Consider the following 17628-nt stretch of genomic DNA (forward strand, 5'->3'; position numbering starts at 1 on the left):
GGGGGGGTGTGGGGTGGGAGTGGGGGGTGTGGGGGGGTGTGGGGTGGGAGTGAGGGGTGTGGGGTGGGTGTGGGGAGTGTGGGGTGTGTGGGGTGGGTGAGTGTGGGGTAGGTATTGGGGTGGGTGGGTGTGGGTGCGTGTGGAGTGTGGGGGGGTGTGGAGTGTGGGGTGGGTGTGTGGGGTGGGTGTGTGGGGTCTTCTTAGTCTTTGTGTTCACGGGTTACCTGAGCGAGGCGCCCTCTACAGACGCGGAGCCGCAGTGCACCGCGGGGAGGTCCTCGGCCAGCACCGCGGCAGGGTCCGCGTCGCTCGCTCCGGGGCCCCCCGGGCCGCTCACGCCCCGGCCACCCGCGCAGTCCGAGTCGCCCGCAAGGCTCGGCCGTCTCAGGCAACTCTGGGATTGTGTGCCTGCGGAGGGGGAGATAAAAGCCTTTTATATAATCTTTAAAAATGTACATTGTATTTGTGTGTTATTTCAAGGCAGTGGTTATGATGGATGCGTTGCGTTTTTATCTCAACCCGTGTTAAGTTAGTCGTATTATGTTAGTTGTAGTTGTTGTTGAAGACAACCCATGTATTTTATGTACGTTGTTGGACTTCTTTCGCACCGTACGTAGCCAACCGTGGCATTCGAAGGTGCAGGGGATGGACAACTAAATACCGTCGACTCTTAGTCGAGACTGTGGGATGCCATGCGTTCAATCTGTTGGTCTAGTCGACAGTGAAATAGTTACTCTACTCTTAGTTGTTCATTGTCGGTGGAGGAGCGTGCAAGTTTTCTGCAGTCACAGCGATATGATCAGACCCTCTATCAGAGGAACGAAGTGCAAGAACAATGCATACACGTAGACTCGATAGCCACTTATCATTTTGTATTTATTTATGCAGTGTACTGCAGTCTCTGATAACGTTCCTAGATTATAGTGATCGCCAAGCTTCATGATTTATCTCCAATCACATGCATGTGGATTAAATAAATAAATAAAGCACGTTTTCAACAAATATTGACATCACTAATTACATTAACAATTTTACCACTGCTGTCAACCTCCACTATGTGGGAGGTCAGTTCTGCTCTGCTGTTGTCCTCAATGTCTGAAATTCCCTCACAAACCATCTATATTCGGTAAATATTCAATTCAGTTCACCGAATGCCAGATGTCTGTTGAGGGCTCGTGGAAACAATGAGTTTATTTTTCAAAGAAGACTGAGTCAAATTCTATTCTTTGGGTCTTTCGGTAAAGTCACGTAGATAGGTTCAAAGAAAATAACAAAAAACTATGACGTTTTCATCGCAACACAAGCGGTCGTCTTCATGATTAGGGGGGTTAGCTTCCAAAGGCAAACTATTTCTAAGGGCTTGAAATGGGCGTAGCCCAAATATCAGCGGCCAATGTTAATGCAAATTGTGGGCAGCTAACCCGACGGTGGTTGGTTTCCCACCAATCAAAGGGCTGCCAGGTGAATGATCAGCCACGACCGAGGTATTGGTCCTACCGTGTTTCAAATCTGCCTCATGCTCACGAACACGGTTCGTGTTCTATTCCCGACCATACCTCGTCAGGAGCTGCGAAGTTTATCATCGATGTGATGTCTCCTTCGTATTTGTGGATCGGGCATTGCGTCGTTATAAGTTGGACGGTCTCTGTTCTGGAGGACCACAGCCGCACACTACTGGAAAGTTTTAAATTTTCCGGTTGTGCATCAAGTATCCGCACCTGCCATGATTTTGTGCGGATGCGATTTAGGGTGAACCATGAGCTTCGTGGAAGACCAAACCGAGGAATCTTCTGCTACTCGTTGGCAATCAGCGTGCACGAAAATGCTGTACAGCGTCCCAACACTGGTATTGCTACTCAGAGCCAGGCCCATAGGTGGCAGTGTCAGATGAGGAATTGACAACATTTGGAACGCGGTTCTTCCTGTTCATCTCCATCTCCCCCACCATCAGTGGTGGTGATCGGCAAAAGCAAACCAAGCAAAAGCATAGGAGCCCCAGATAGCTCGAGGGGCCCACATTCATGAATAAAAAAAACGTGGCATAAAATCTCGAAATCAATGTCCAACAAACAAAACAATAAATGAAATAAATAGCAAATTAATCTCTCTCATCTCCATGGTGTATGCATCTATCTTCTCTCGTCTCAATAAATATCTATTCTTGTCGTATTCTTGCTCATCTCACAACCGTGAAATATTACACAATAGCGTGAACCTAAACAACAATCCCGCTCCTGGCCCTAGCCCTAACCCCATTGCCAGTACGTACTTCACAACAAGGTCCTCATTTCACTCTTCATGTATTTTGAACTGTTCTCATGATGATTAGCGCGCCCACATAATTGGAACGAAAATGTCCACACGAAATCAGAATCTCAAAAGTCCAGCCGTTGAGATGCGAGAGACAGCCGCCAGTAATCTTGTTCACTCTCACCGCGCTAATCGACAAGCTTACTTTAAGCTGTGCTCAACCTCAGGATAGGGTGCATCACCGACGGCTCTGTTACTCTGATATGTGGCTGCACGCAGCATGACGCTCGTGCTGCGTTTCCATCAGCATTGGCAGCCGGGATCAGTTGCCCAGGAACAGCCACCCCATTTCGCGTCCCACAATTGAAAGCACAGCGTGAATTACTGTCACTCCACACTCCATGAGCCATGTGCTCAACTCGCTCCCGACCTAGCCACATGTACCCCTTTGTAGCTGGAGGTAAGCAATTTAAAAAAAATATAATTTTAAAACCAATGTTTCGTGCTTGATTAGGTAAATTTAGGCTATCCTGAGTCAACATCATGCGTCTCACTTCCATGTTTTTCGCCATGACGTCACAACTGGTTTCGAGCATGGCAGCTCCCTTACGAAACAAAGTCTGTACATGACGAGGAAACCCATCATAGCAGAAAAATAGTGACGAGTGCCATCACTCAGCCTCTGTGCGTGTGTATGTATGTGTTGAACTTATTTCGCACAATACGTAGCCAACCGTGGTAATCGGAGGTGTGGGGGAAGGACAACAAACTAAACACAAAAAGCAGTTATGAAGAAACTAGTTTTCAATCTTGATTTAAAAGTGCATAGCTCCAGTGGTTTCCTAATATCGGAAGAGCGTTCCAGATGGCCGCAGCAGCGCATATGAGAGCGCGCGATGCAGTGACCGTCTGTGTTCGATGGTTAAGCCAGAAGCTGCTGCGAGGATGCCCGGAGTTGGCGTGATGGTTTATGCTCCTTGACGAGATCAGCGAGGTATCGTGGTTCATTTGTGGCAATCACTTTGTGTGTGTAATAAGCGCGACCATATAACGAGGTATTATTATTATTATTCGTTCGGCAACCGGAAGCCAATGCAGCTCAGCGAGCTCCGCACGGACACGGTCGGATCTTGCGGTAGCCGTCACGACGCGTGCCAACTATCACGAGAACCCAGGGAACTCGGGGGGAGGGGACATCAACAGCGAGCGGCATCTCCGTGTGGCTGGGAATAGCGACACCGCACGTGCGTTCTACTCCGCTCCTTTGCCACGTATGTGACCGGGGGTGGGTGGAAAGAGCTGACGCTACATTACACGTGTTAACATCTAATTAAACTTGACTCCCCTGTAATTTAACAATTTTCTAAGTACATTTGGGCACTTCAAGCTAAGCCTACAATTAGTGCAGAGTACCTATTCATGAAAGCGGACCTCTTACATTTAAAATGTCATGAAATAAGTAATTTTGCCCAGGTGTGCATAGAATGCATTAGATAATCTCTCCATACAGTGAGGGAAAACAGTATTTGATGCCCTGCTGATTTTGTACGTTTGCCCACTGACAAAGAAATGATCAGTCTATAATTTTAATGGTAGGTTTATTTGAACAGTGAGTAACAACAATAAAATCCAGAAAAACGCATGTCAAAAATGTTATAAATTGATTTGCATTTAATGAGGGAAATAAGTATTTGACCCCTCTGCAAAACATGACTTAGTACTTAGTGGCAAAACCCTTGTTGGCAATCACAGAGGTCAGACGTTTGTTGTAGTTGGCCACCAGATCAAATACTTTTTTCCCTCACTGTATATTACTGAGGTGTCTTTTTGCAATCAGTTTCATAGGTTAAACTTTTTTGTTATCTTATCAATTTAGACCTGTTGGGCTATTCTTTATCGCATTTCCACACCAGGGCACTTTAACCACATCACTTTGAAAGCGGCTGCCCATCCTGTATTGTTGTAATCGCCACAACGTTCTACCAGCCCAAGGCACTGTCTTCAAAATCTCTCAGTAACCACGAACCTTAGCCGCCTCTTACATAATACTAATGTAACAAGGCAAGCCATTGAAGGAAACAGTAATAATACGATCGACCTTCTATTACCAACGTGTTTGACGTGTTTACAAATCTGCGTGATTCACCCAAAAGGTGTTTCATTGCAGGAGCCGTCCCCACCAAGCGTTGCCCTCTGGACCACAAACTACGTTTCTTAGAACGGGCGCGAGCGGTTAACGCATAGAGTCGACCGATCACGCACGAGAGAGCGCATCAATAATGTCGACATCACATGTACCTTCACAAATACGAGAGTACGTTGCGTCTCAAGAAGAGGCGTCAGCCCAAAACCGTGTTTGATAAGTGTGGGGGTAGACGGAGGTGCGAGGGCATTTGCGTGACGCCTGGAGGGAACAAGACCCTCCACTCGATAACCGTGAATTTCTACTGAAAGACGTTTCATTAGGTCCAACAAAGGCGTTAGGGTGAAGAAACCTGGGTCACAAAAACATTGGCATACACAGTACCTGTAAAATTATAAAACGTAAGGGTGGTTTTTGTAATTGGTTTAGCCAGAATGTTGAACTTACAGGTTTCCATCGTAATATAGAATTTGACAAGACCAAATTAAGCAGGAGAGGCTGTAGACGATCAATGATAATGTCTTACACGAGTTACTATTGTGATTGCATTGTGATTACTTGATTTGTGTCTTTGTACCACACGAGGATATATTTAGGCAAATTTGCAATTCAATGTATACAGTCGTATGTATTGTGAAGTGGAGTGGTGGCACAGTGGTTAGCACCCTGCACTACGCAACTCTTCCCGGCCATGTCTAGCGCCAGTCGTGGGCCACCACCATCACCTTCAACCAAACGGCACTGACCAGCGTGGTGACGTTTGGTCAAAGATAACCCCATAACTGGCAGTTCGTGGTGAGGCCCTCGTCACTGCAGTCGTAGAGCTGTTAACTCATTACGGTTTGCCCACATTCTTGTAAAGGGGAATTGAGGTTTCGGGTCCATACAGGCACATTTATTTTTGTCTATTTGTTTGTGTTTCTCCCATGTGATGGGACTTTGCAGGATGAACATTGAGATGTATAAGAGCACGCGATGACCAATAAGGTCTGAATTGGTCTGTAATAAGGCAGGGCACTGATAAGGGGTTGACAGGTATGGTAGTGGATTGACAAAGGAACGTATATTCTAAAAGGCAGTACATTATTCGTGTAAGTTATACTACCATATCATAATCATACTTCGCATATATTTCATCTAATGTCGGCGTCACATACAGACAGATCCAATGTCCATGGAGCTTGTTTAAGAAAGACAAAGGCACAGATTACGACGGCCGTGTCGATATATTCAATCGACTCTGGGTATTGTGCAAAGGACGTGTTTGAGCAATGAACCAGTTGACGCAGATATGAGAATGTGGAGCCTGGAGAGTGGGGTTTGGCGGGCCCTAGAACAATCATTAAATTAATCGCTCATTCAACTTTCTCCCATCTTGTGGGGCTCGGTGTTGTGATTGGTTGGATAAGGGTTCGGGTTGTGAATGTGAGTCTCACAGGCCTGTGAGGGACAGATCCCTCTAGGGACGTGAACTCGGGATAATGTGGAGATCGCTCCACGCTTCAGAGAGAGAGGAGCGGAATTTTCAGAGTTCATCTAAAACCCCAACCACTCAATCCCCCCCCTCCACCCACCTCCTTCCCTCCACCCTTTCACCCAACAACCATTGATGTATGCATTGGGCAGTGTCAAATTAAGCAAAACCCACTACACGCGCTCGCTCGCTGCTGCGTCGCGCGTATCGGAAAGAGATCAAACTTCTCGGGGAATGTCTTCCCAGTCAAGTGAGGACATCGTAGGAGCGGTGGGGCCCATAGGATCAAGTTAGAGGGCAGAGGTGGGACAAAGTCATTGTTATGCAAGTCCAAGTCGAGTCTGAAGTCATAAAATTCATGACTCGAGTCTGACTCGAGTCCAAGTCACATGACTCGAGTCTGACTCGAGTCCAAGTCACATGACTCGAGTCCACACCTCAGAGGTGGGACAAAGTCATTGTTATGCAAGTCCAAGTCGAGTCTGAAGTCATCAAATTCATGACTCGAGTCTGACTCGAGTCCAAGTCACATGACTCGAGTCCACACCTCAGAGGTGGGACAAAGTCATTGTTATGCAAGTCCAAGTCGAGTCTGAAGTCATCAAATTCATGACTCGAGTCTGACTCGAGTCCAAGTCACATGACTCGAGTCCACACCTCAGAGGTGGGACAAAGTCATTGTTATGCAAGTCCAAGTCGAGTCTGAAGTCATAAAATTCATGACTCGAGTCTGACTCGAGTCCAAGTCACATGACTCGAGTCTGACTCGAGTCCAAGTCACATGACTCGAGTCCACACCTCTGTTAGAGGGCACGGAGTCTCTCCTAGAAGTGCAGATACCGTCTCAAACAGTCGCAGGCAACGCGTCCGAGATTGGCCATCGGTGACAGTGGGGCTTATGCAGACGGCCGGCTTCACTGGCAGCTCGCTGTCACGGGCGTAGGAGATACCGAAGCCCTGCGCGGTTTTCACGCCACTGCACCTCCGATTAGCATGGTTGGCTACGTACGGCGCGAGAGAAGTCCAACGCGCTTACTTCAATCTGCCCGATGCGCGTTGTTGTTCGTGCCATTATTCTCGTTAATATACGTTTCATTGATGTGCTCGTTTAAATACTCGAGGGCTGTCCAAGATGCACGGTTGCACTTGCACAGCGATGAGATGCTCTTGCATTTTATAATTTACAGCTCTTTGTTGCATCCACTGTTGGATGACAGCCATCCCCATGCTGTATCGGTCGTCGGTGTTTTTTGACCGTGCATCAAGTACCTTGGTCAGTGTAGGTTTGTGAAGAAGGGGGTGGGGGGGGGCTAAACGAAACTATTTTTTGTTATTTTACCAGCTAAGGCCCACTGAGCTACATCGCTGGCTATCACAAATTATAGCTCAAACGAAGTGGCTTATCGCGTGGAAAGTTATAGTAGCCAGATACACGGTATGTACGCCTCTATATGTGAAGGGAGAAACCGGACTGGTTGATACATCACTCGCTACTGATGTTAGCCGAACTCGGGAATGGAACTTTGGTCCCCAGGGTCACAGTATAATGAGCTCACCAGTGCGCCACCGATCTTGTGCTTGTACTCTTTATAAATGTATTGTTATTACTGCTGCTACTGAAGGGCTAGGGTGCGGCAACAGAGGGCAGTGCTGCAAATCCAATGTTCCACTCGACTTATATGCTTCTACAAGCACGCTTGCTGGCTTCACCAACCTTCACTGACCAGGGTAATTATGAGTGACCCGCACGGCGTGGGGGTGGCCCTCATCCAGCAGCGGATGCACATTCGTGCTGTACGTAGGCAATATTACTCTTATGGAAGGGTGAATGTTATTCGAATGACAGAGCGTGGGTGTCGCCAGTAAAAAAAAACCGTTTTAAGACCTCCCTCGCCCTGAACACATGAGTTATGTCGAACAATAACACGCAGCTCTGACACCAGAAACCGTGACGGTGAGAGCGCGATAAGTCACCTGCCTGTCGTTCCAATGCCTTTGACCTGTACTACACTAAACACTTAGTAAAACACTTTTTTTACCAGGCCACAAATGATAGCACAACGAAGCGGCTTATCACGTGGAAATTTATAGAAACCAAATACTCTAAAGGCATGTTCCTAAATGCGGAGGGAGAAACCGGAGGACCTGGAGAAGAATCTATGCGACCACGGGGATAACATGCAAAGTCCAAATATACAGCAGGCGTCAGGGTCGGGTTTGAACCCACGAGCTCCTGTACACCAGGCGAGATAGTTAACATCTCGTCACTAAGAGGGCCACTCCCCCCCATCCCCTATCCTCAGCCCACACAGCCCCAGGTCTTGTATTTATATCTGTGGCACCCACACCCCACATGGCTCCGCCTTGCGTACGGGCGCAGTGAACAATTCACCGCTGTACATCACCCCAGGTGCATTAACCTCTCTGCCTAATGGCATTACATGAGATCAAACAGAGTATTCATTACCACAGCATCTCCTTGAGTATAATAGCTCGAGGGAGAGCCGCTCACACAGCGTCTAGCACCAAAACATTACCCCGGGGACTTGGGTTTCATTGTTGTTGTTTAAATAATAAAGAGGGGGACGCGAAAGTGAGCGCGCGATTCGCGAGCGTGCGGTTAAGTGTACCTCTTGCAGTTTTAATGCCCTCCTGATGTGTGCTCTTGTGCTCTGGTGCAATATTACGTGACAGCGTTTGCTGAGCTCGTGTTATAATGTGAACTCGCAATAACTGGTGTATTTAGTTACACAGAGACAAAGATCCCCGTTAAATAACATTTATTATACTGTCGAGGCAAGTGTTGTTAACGAGCACCCATTAAGATCGGACAGGACGCATTGGTGGGTTGTGTCGTCAGCCCCACACCAGGGAATAATTTAATACCGAGTCACCCTAGGGCAGACCCAGCACCGGTTCAATCTTAAGCACTGATCATAGCCGTGGTGGGGATAGTACTCACGGAGTGAGATTAAAAAAAAAACATAATTTGGCCACGGTGGGATTCAAATGCATGTCCCTAAAGAGACTGCAACCTTAACCCAGCACCCTAGACCGCTCGACCACACTCAGACAGCAATAATAAAGATTGGGTACTCATGAACAGTTCAGATATCACTTGCCACTGATGTTAGCTCTGGCTGGGAATTTAACCCATATTTCAGGGTTCATAGTGCAGTATGCTAAACCTATACGTCACTGCTCTTGTTAAGTTACACAAACATGCACATGTGTAGTGAGTCCAACTGAGTCGCAGACGTTGTTCTTTAGACGCAACACAATTATTGTAACATCAACACGTTAACACGAAGGGGTAACTGCCCCTTCCCCAGACACAGCCTAGGGTGGTGACCACCCAGCTAACTACTCTATACGTAGGAGTTACAGCTACGAAGGGTCAGTCCCTCACTCGGGTCCCCGACCACGTGTTGATGCCTCGTAGGACATAGAGCTTCCAGCTTGTAGACGTGGAGCTTCCAGCTTGTAGAATGCAGCGACCCCGGTCCCTCTCAGGGACCCACCTTATATCCCCCCCAGGTTGGGGCCACTGCGCCCTTGGCCCCGCCCGCCTTCTCGAGCGTTCTAGCTTCCTCTCCATCCCTCTCGAGAGCTCTCCCCGGACACGTGATCACCCCCTAGCCGCCCCACCTGGGGGCCTCTCTGTGGACACTCCGGATCACGTGTCTATGGGGTCCTGCAATATTCGCTGCGGATAGATCAGCCTTCAGGTCAGCTGTCCCACTGGCTCGAGGTGCTGCAGGAATATTCCTTTTACGTCATCCACAGGAAGGGGGCACAGGATGGAAACGATGATAGCCTGTCCAAGTTGCCTACGGGGGGCGGGTGCGCGTGCACCATGGGTTCGAGTCGCTGCAGGGCCCCAGTTGACATCACGGCCCAGTTGGTTGCAATGGCCGACGCGGCCCCCCCTCCGGGTGTGGTGTTGCCTGTGAATTTTGGCTTAGGTCTCCCCTGAGAGGTATGGTCCAAATTGCAGATGGAGGATTCCTCTCTGCTGAGGTTACAATGCCGTGTTGGGCTAAACACCCGGAGCTCAGTTCCGTCGGCTGCCCTGGTTGTCGCTGTGCATGACGGCCTCCTCATGCGTTGGGATACCAAACTGAAGCGTTATTGTGTGGTTGTGCCCACTGCCCTGCGAGGAAAATTTACCCGAGCCATTCACAAGAAGCTTATGCACCTTGGTTACCATAAGACCTTGCTGACCCTTAAACCGGACTACTACTGGCCAGGTGTGCAGAGTGATGTGGCACTGTTTTTAAAAGGTTGCCCCGATTGTGCACGGCGGAAGGCCCCGGTTGGTCATGATTGGGCCCCGCTGCAGTCCATCCGGGTTTCTTGTGTCAATGAGCTCATGGCACTCGACATTTTGGCCCCATTCCTGACATCCCAACGGGGGCCACAGGTACCTCTTGGTGGGGGTAAAATACCTCACGCGTTGGCCTGTGGCATGGCCTTAAGTGGACCAATCGGCCTCTTCCATCACCGAGGCGTTCGTGCAGGGGTACGTTCTGGTCAAGGCTGCGCCAGAACAACTATTAACAGACCAGGGCCGAAATTTTTCTTCACGACTTCTCAAGGAGGTCTGTGACCTCCTTGGCACCAAGAAAATTTGAACCTCGCCCTACCACCCTCAGTCCGATGGGATGGTCGAATGGTTGAAACTCCATAATCCAATACCAATACTATTAATACATATGTAATGACGACTTGACGCACTTCTCTTGAGATGGCACTTTATTCAAGACACGTTCACTTGACATCAGGCGGAGATCCCCACTGCAACAGCCCCGAGTCTCCCGCGCATCTCCCTTCTATACCAACACGAGGCCATGACCCCCTTCCCGATCATTCTCGCTAACTCTGGATGCTCGCTCTACCGGCAGACTCCACCGTCCTCTTCCGTCACCTGACCACGCTCCCTTCTCGAACATTCCTGTAGCCATCAGTCCCTTCACACTCACAACTGATACCCCTGTCATTACCTTCCGTGGCCACTAGTGTATTCGTACTGTAAGCTAACCTCCCTGCCATTATCTCCCTATTGTCATTACGCATATCTGGTTATAGCAATATTTGCACAAGCATGTTTTATCAAAACACAATGCAAATACACGAACGCACACGGCTGTTCATTTCCGCACGTACGTAAAACACGCACAAACACTCGCGTACGTTGGCATGAATAATTATTTGCGTGAGAAAAAATGAATCGTAAGCTGATGACGACACACGCGAGTGTATCGATCAATCTGCAGGTTCTGATGCAGCAATGCCAGGTAACCTGGATTTCAGAAGTATTGATGTGTGCATGATACCAACTGCCATTGGTTCGGTATCTCCCGCACAATGAGAGTAGTTAATGCAATGGGAAATAGGTAAAAGATGCAGCCCTGCAATTGCTCACTCACGCTACTGCTGGTGGAAGAACATTCACTCGAGGGAGCTCTCGAGAGCTCCGATAGAGAGTATTTAACCGACTCGTCCACGCTGCTCAGACGTCTTATATACACATTTGGACGCACCCACACTTGATTTCGCCAAACTTAATCTGTCGATCGACTATATGTATAACACACACAGGGTTACTTCCTTAGAGACCATCAATCATTATGAAAGCCTTAAGGTAACCTCTAACATTTGTTACCACACTTTCCCAGCTTGCATCATGCCACCAGAATAACTCTACATAAGGTGACAGTAAGGTGAACTGAATACCTAAATGAGATCTTTAAAAAAAAACACAAGGTTAAAAGGAAAGGTAGACGTGCAACCCTGCACCTTTAGAGTGTGTTTTGGCCTACTCATCTTGAAAGATGTAGGAGTAGTTATGCGATAACCCCACCACAGGGCGAACTTGCCCATCGGCTCACTATGGTGCAACCATTTATACTGCCGGGTATATAGAGGCGGGGGGGATTTAAAAAAACATACAACACCGTTTCACCTGCACAAATAATGTCAGAAATTTTCGATTTAAAGCTTTCGTGACTGCAGGGATTCATCTTCTTGGTTCTTTCGGTAAAGTCACGTAGAATGGAAATAATAAAATAATAAAAATAAAACATAATAAAATAATTCTCACGACGTTTCGGCCACAACGCAAGCAGCCGTCCTCAGGTGAAGAACAGGTCTGTCGAGAAGACAGAGTCGTGAGAATTATTTTATTATGTTTTATTTTATTATTTTATTATTTCCATTCTACGTGACTTTACCGAAAGAACCAAGAAAATGTCAGAAAAGTTCACGGTTTTGCACTTTGCTCTGCCACCGGACGCTTGAATTTGCGGGATTTCTCAGTGGCGAGCGCAACAAGCCTTTTAGAGAGGGAGGGCGGCAATATTCCTACTGGCAGCAACTCGGCGTGCGCACTCCGTGTCGCCTTAATTGGAAGATGACGACAATGACACCGTTAGTGACTCCTCCGGCGGTGTTGATACAACCGCGGTGGTGACATCGACGGTGACCACCCGTCTGCGCTTCAAGCAGCTTGACTGTCTGGACATAACCGTGCCAACATGAGCGTTCATTTATGGACTCAAAGCCCATGATTTTATCTGCAGCGCTGAGAGGTCGAACCAGACAGCGATATCTAGATTGCAAGTCCAGTGTGATAACCATGGCACCGGCTGCATGTCCTTTTCTAAATGAAAAAAGTAGGCTATAATTAATTAATGCTTATCGGAGCCACGGTGGCGAGATATTAACTACCTCGCCGTATATATAGGAGGTTGTGGGTTCGATCCCAACTCTGATGCCTGTATATTTGGAGTTTACATGTTCTCCCCATCGGCCGCATGGCATTTTTTCCGGGTCCTATGGGTTTTCTCTCCATGCGTTTAGAGTATTTGGCTGATATATATTTTCACGTAAATAAGCCACTTTGTTGAGCCATCATTTGTGATCTGGTGGCTTCTGAAAAAGAGCCATAGAGCTTAGTTGGTAAAATAAAAAAAATTATTCATTAGTTTAGTTCTAATGTCTGTCTCGTTTAGGTACGGCTGATGCATGGTTAGCAAAGAGCAATCAGCCTCTTGGCTCTCTCCTCCCTGCCCTTTGTCAATAAGGGATTTTTCATTTTAGATATTCGTTAGATTTTCACTTTTTGAGTTTAGTTCCATTTATTATTAATAACTCCGGATATACGCATGTAACAACACCCTGTCTCCTTTGCTGGTGTTGTAATTTTCGCTCTGATGGAGTTGTTGTTTCAGAACTTCTTAACATCATCTGTGTTGCAGTCGGGGTGATTTAACTGATGGTCGCGTATATTTCTTGTGATTAAATCATCACATGGAATCATCAGTGATTTAACAGGAGCTATGCAAACACTTCTGCAGGTGAGGCTTAGGTGCTTACATGTTCTTTTAAGATAGAATTTTTTTCATTGTTTTTTCTCTTCTCAAAATATTATCCTGGTCGTGCTATCATTGCCATGTCATGAGCATACATTTGGATGCCTTGCAGAGCAGCGTAATTACCCCTCCAGAGCAGAGAACGGCCCAAAACGGCCCAAATCCCCAAATCAGTGGATATCAGAGAGTGGGGGGGGGAGGCAGCACATCTTCACCTACTCTGCCACTAAGAATAATGTGAAAAAGAGCTTCACACCTCATCGGATTCCTCGAGCATAATTACATATTTAGATTCTGAATGTGCTTGTCACGTGACAGTCAAAGTAACACGTTTAATTCTCCAAGTTGGAATGTGGCCAAATTGGGGACAGTACCAAAATTTACGTGATTAGTTTTTCTTTTCTTTTATCTACACAGTCATTTGGTGACCGGGCTGAGAACATCAACTCGTTACACTCGAGCACCCGGTTAATCACAGGCCATTGCCAGGATTCAAACCCAGCATCTCAGCAGTGACGGCTCAGCACGTCCCACTGTCATTTGTATACTTCAGTAAATTGCATTCAATTTTAATCATGCGCTGTTGTAGAGTATTATGGGCAACATTTATCTCTCCACATGAGCGTTGATTAGTTCTTAGTCCAATTAGCTTTCTTGACCAATATTCTCTGACTCCGCTGATGAGATTCAGAAGGTCAAGATCAGTCCAGAGTGTGCTCGCTTAAACAAATGCTGCTGGTCTGGAAAGCCCCTGTGTTCTGTTGGACTAAATATATTTCATTTGTATGTGGAAAGACAAAACAGAACAGAAGTCTGTTCATTTCATTTATTTACGGTACGTAATATATGATGTGCAAGAACAATTATTCCGTATACGCACATTCAAATGTCAGCGGTAGGAATTTGTAAAAATAACAAAGATTATCGCGCAATTTTTCTCAGCGCTTTGATCCTGCATGTTTTCCAAATCCCCTTTTTTATTCGAATAAAAAGCACTCATTCGAGCCAAAAAGAGGAAAATATAGTTGATTAGACTCCCCTTGATACTTCGTAGAGATTTATGGTGCATCTATCAGCCAACAACACGACCACTTATGTATACGAAGCAGCTGCAATTCAGCCCAGGTGTTTGAAAATCCTCAACAAATATAATAAATTGCCAAAATGCTTCGCATTTCAAAGTGACAGCACCATTATTGCATGTATTTGGGACGCAGTCTACCTTTGAGTGGCGCTGTTGTTGTCAATTATGGTCGAATAATTGCCAAAAAATTACAGTATTCTCACGATATAATAATCTGTATTTAGAGTGGAGAAATCCGATGAGCTATGTAGCTGTTTTTCACAGATATCCAGTATCACTACAAATTATAAGATAACAACCAAAACACAGTAAGCATAAATACGATAATTGGTTCTTTACCCTTCTATCTGGCAACAAAACTGACACCTTTTTGCAAGGAGTCATGTTTGCATAGACCGCAATACCTGCAGTCATAATACAAACAAAAGAACATAACTCTGATAATGTGCACTGTCCTTGAAGTTGATTGGTCCACACCCGAGACAGCTTTCCTTCGAGCCTAGTCTCATATGGGTTGGACCAGATGACGCCAAAAGGCGCCTTTTGGCGTCATCTGGTCCAACCCATATGAGACTAGGCTCGAAGGAAAGCTGTCTCGGGTGTGGACCAATCAACTTCAAGGACAGTGCACATTATCAGAGTTATGTTCTTTTGTTTGTATTATGACTGCAGGTATTGCGGTCTATGCAAACATGACTCCTTGCAAAAAGGTGTCAGTTTTGTTGCCAGATAGAAGGGTAAAGAACCAATTATCATATTTTTACTGGCAAATGAGGTCCCCATAGCATAAATACGATGTAGTTTTTTTTAGATCATATAAAATCCATGAATTGTAAACAAAGATGACGCGTGAATTGCATCGCAGGTGATTACTTTGAGAATACTGACCACATGTATAACGAAAAAATGCTAATTGAGAGATTGGAACAGCAAAGCAGACGACACAGTGGCGTGGATAACACCATTGCCTGTCCAGCATTGTCCCTCTTACCGGCGTGAACACAAATGCAAGCACTGTCTGCAACTGATGAAAAAACTCACCGGCAAGAGATGTGTGCGGGTTAGACAAATACGATAATATATCCACAAAAAGGTACTTCATAGATGTCCAAGGCTGTGCTGTATAGTTCTCTGATGTTGAACCGCGTGTTGGTCGACATGGTACGTGACATTTTGCTCCACACGTCAGAGGCAGGTATTTGCATGAAGGAATTTGAGATGGTAAAAATCAAAACAGAAAGTGTCAGCATGCTTTGCATGTCTAGATGACAGCCCCATTCTTACATATGTAAAGACAGTGCGGAGCGATAGCGGGACAGTATGGTTCCCCGGGACCATGGTTACTAATGGTCGTGCTAATGATGATTGATGGGACGAGCGTTGACAGGGTCACGTGAGGGGGAGCACGGGATCCAATGGCAGGGCCAGGTGCGGCGATGAGAATTCGGGAATAAGGGCGTGGCCAGACTGGGCGAGGATAAAAGCCAGCGCGAGCCGGAGCTGTGGGCTGTTTGGTGGGGGATACCGTCGTCGCCGTCACTTTGGATCGGGCCGTCTCCATCGTCTGCGAGTTGTCTTGAGACTATAAGCTATGTTGTCTCTGAATAGGGGTGTCTCACTACCCAAGTGTACAGAGTCACTTACTTGTTGAGTTGTCAGTGGACTCGATTCATAATAAATATACAGAAGACAAAACGGTATCTCTGAGAGTTACATCTCCTTTAAAAGCCACCGGTGTAAATTAGCTGAACGAACGCATGGCATTTAGATTTTCGGAAGCAGATAATTGCTGCGTTCTGATTTTTACGCACCACGTTGAAGGTGAAGTTTGTCTGAGGTTGAGATCCAGGACGGGATTCAGATACCACTCATTTGGGAAATACTGTGCTGTTCCAGCAGGTGACCATTCAAGAGACCAGGACAGAGTCTCATTTGCGAGAGCGACCTCGGTCATGGAAAATCAGATCACTGGGATCAAAGTGCTGAAGGCTAACAGCTACTATGTCACAAAGTTCCACCATATAGCCTTAATAGACTGTAACAGCAAGCGCTGTTAGCAGCAAGCACTGTTAGCAGCAACTATGATGGTTGGCACAGCACACGAGGTAGTGAGTAGCGAGCACCATGCCTGGCACCCTTTGTCTCCCAAGTAGCGATGGTTACACCGCATCACTTACTAATTTGAGGCTGAATCGATCTAGGGGAGGGCCAGGTCCGATTTATATATTGGTCACTGGTGTTGACCGGGAGCGGGAACCGAACCCGGGTCGCCAAGTTTCATAGCCCAGTGCTCAAACCACTACACTACCGCTCCCCACGTACATACACACTTACGTCTGACTTGCCGTTTCAATGCCCCGTCCACAGGCTCGCTTGCAACTGTGGGAGAGGTTAGGGAGAGAGGAGTAATGGCAGAGGAATGGCAAATAAAGAAGAGCAGGGTCGGGTGAGGGACAGGGATGGGAGTGTGGGGTAGCAGAAGGGGAGAGGGGATAGAGGTGACAGAGGAATGACACGCACAGTCATTAAAGTCATTAGACCTCGCATCGCAACCCGGTTTTGAAACAGTACCATACAATACCCCCCCCCCCCTCGCAGAGCATTTGAAAACCAGTTATCTTGCAGGATTTTCATCAAATCACCTGTAATCCACACCGCAGTTTTTGTAAGGACATTATTAAGCGCGGTGCCCTCTTTAGTTCATGTACAGTGTGGGGTATGATTGTAATCAGCAGTCGTGTTACCATTGCAAGAACGATTTTTGTTATTACTCTAAACCTAAAGTCAATAACTATATTTTCCTTTTTTTGGCTCGTGTGTGTGCTGTTGATTTGATTAAAAAAGGGGGATTTGGAAAACATATAGGATCAAAGCGATGTGAATAATTGCGCGTGATTTTTTTATTTTTACAAATTCCTACCGCTGACATTTGAATGTGTGTATACGGAATAATTGTTATGCACATGATATATTACATACAGTAAATAAATGAAATAAACGGACTTCCTTTCTGTTTGTCTTTCCACATAAAAAATGAAATATATTTAGTCCAACAGAACACAGGCCTTTCTAGACCAGCAGCATTTGCTTAAGCGAGCACACTCTGGACTGATCTTGACCTTCTGAATCTCATCAGCGGAGTCAGACAATATTGGTCAAGAAAGCTAATTGGACTAAGAACTAATCAACGCTTATGTGGAGAGATAAATGTTACCCATAATACCCGACAACAAGGCATTTTGAAAATTGAATGCAATTTACTGTAGTAAACAATTGACAGTCGGACGTGCTGAGCTGTCACTGT

The 17628-nt window shown here is 46.5% G+C and overlaps 1 protein-coding gene across 3 annotated transcripts in view; it reads right to left on the minus strand.

The window, feature by feature from the left end:
• The window catches only part of LOC133345236 (dual specificity calcium/calmodulin-dependent 3',5'-cyclic nucleotide phosphodiesterase 1A-like), a 158297-nt gene that overhangs the window by 107664 nt on the left and 33005 nt on the right, over positions 1-17628 (minus strand). For all 3 annotated transcript variants that reach the window (XM_061555818.1, XM_061555820.1, XM_061555819.1), the window contains exons 2-3: positions 16659-16703; positions 225-408 (exon numbers count right to left, since the gene is read on the minus strand). In XM_061555818.1, the coding sequence (XP_061411802.1) occupies positions 225-408; positions 16659-16703 (229 nt within the window). The remainder of the gene's footprint in view (positions 1-224; positions 409-16658; positions 16704-17628) is intronic.

Source organism: Lethenteron reissneri, chromosome 21, assembly GCF_015708825.2.
Source record: "Lethenteron reissneri isolate LAM-NWPU_2019-01 chromosome 21, ASM1570882v1, whole genome shotgun sequence".
Lineage (NCBI taxonomy): Eukaryota > Metazoa > Chordata > Hyperoartia > Petromyzontiformes > Petromyzontidae > Lethenteron > Lethenteron reissneri.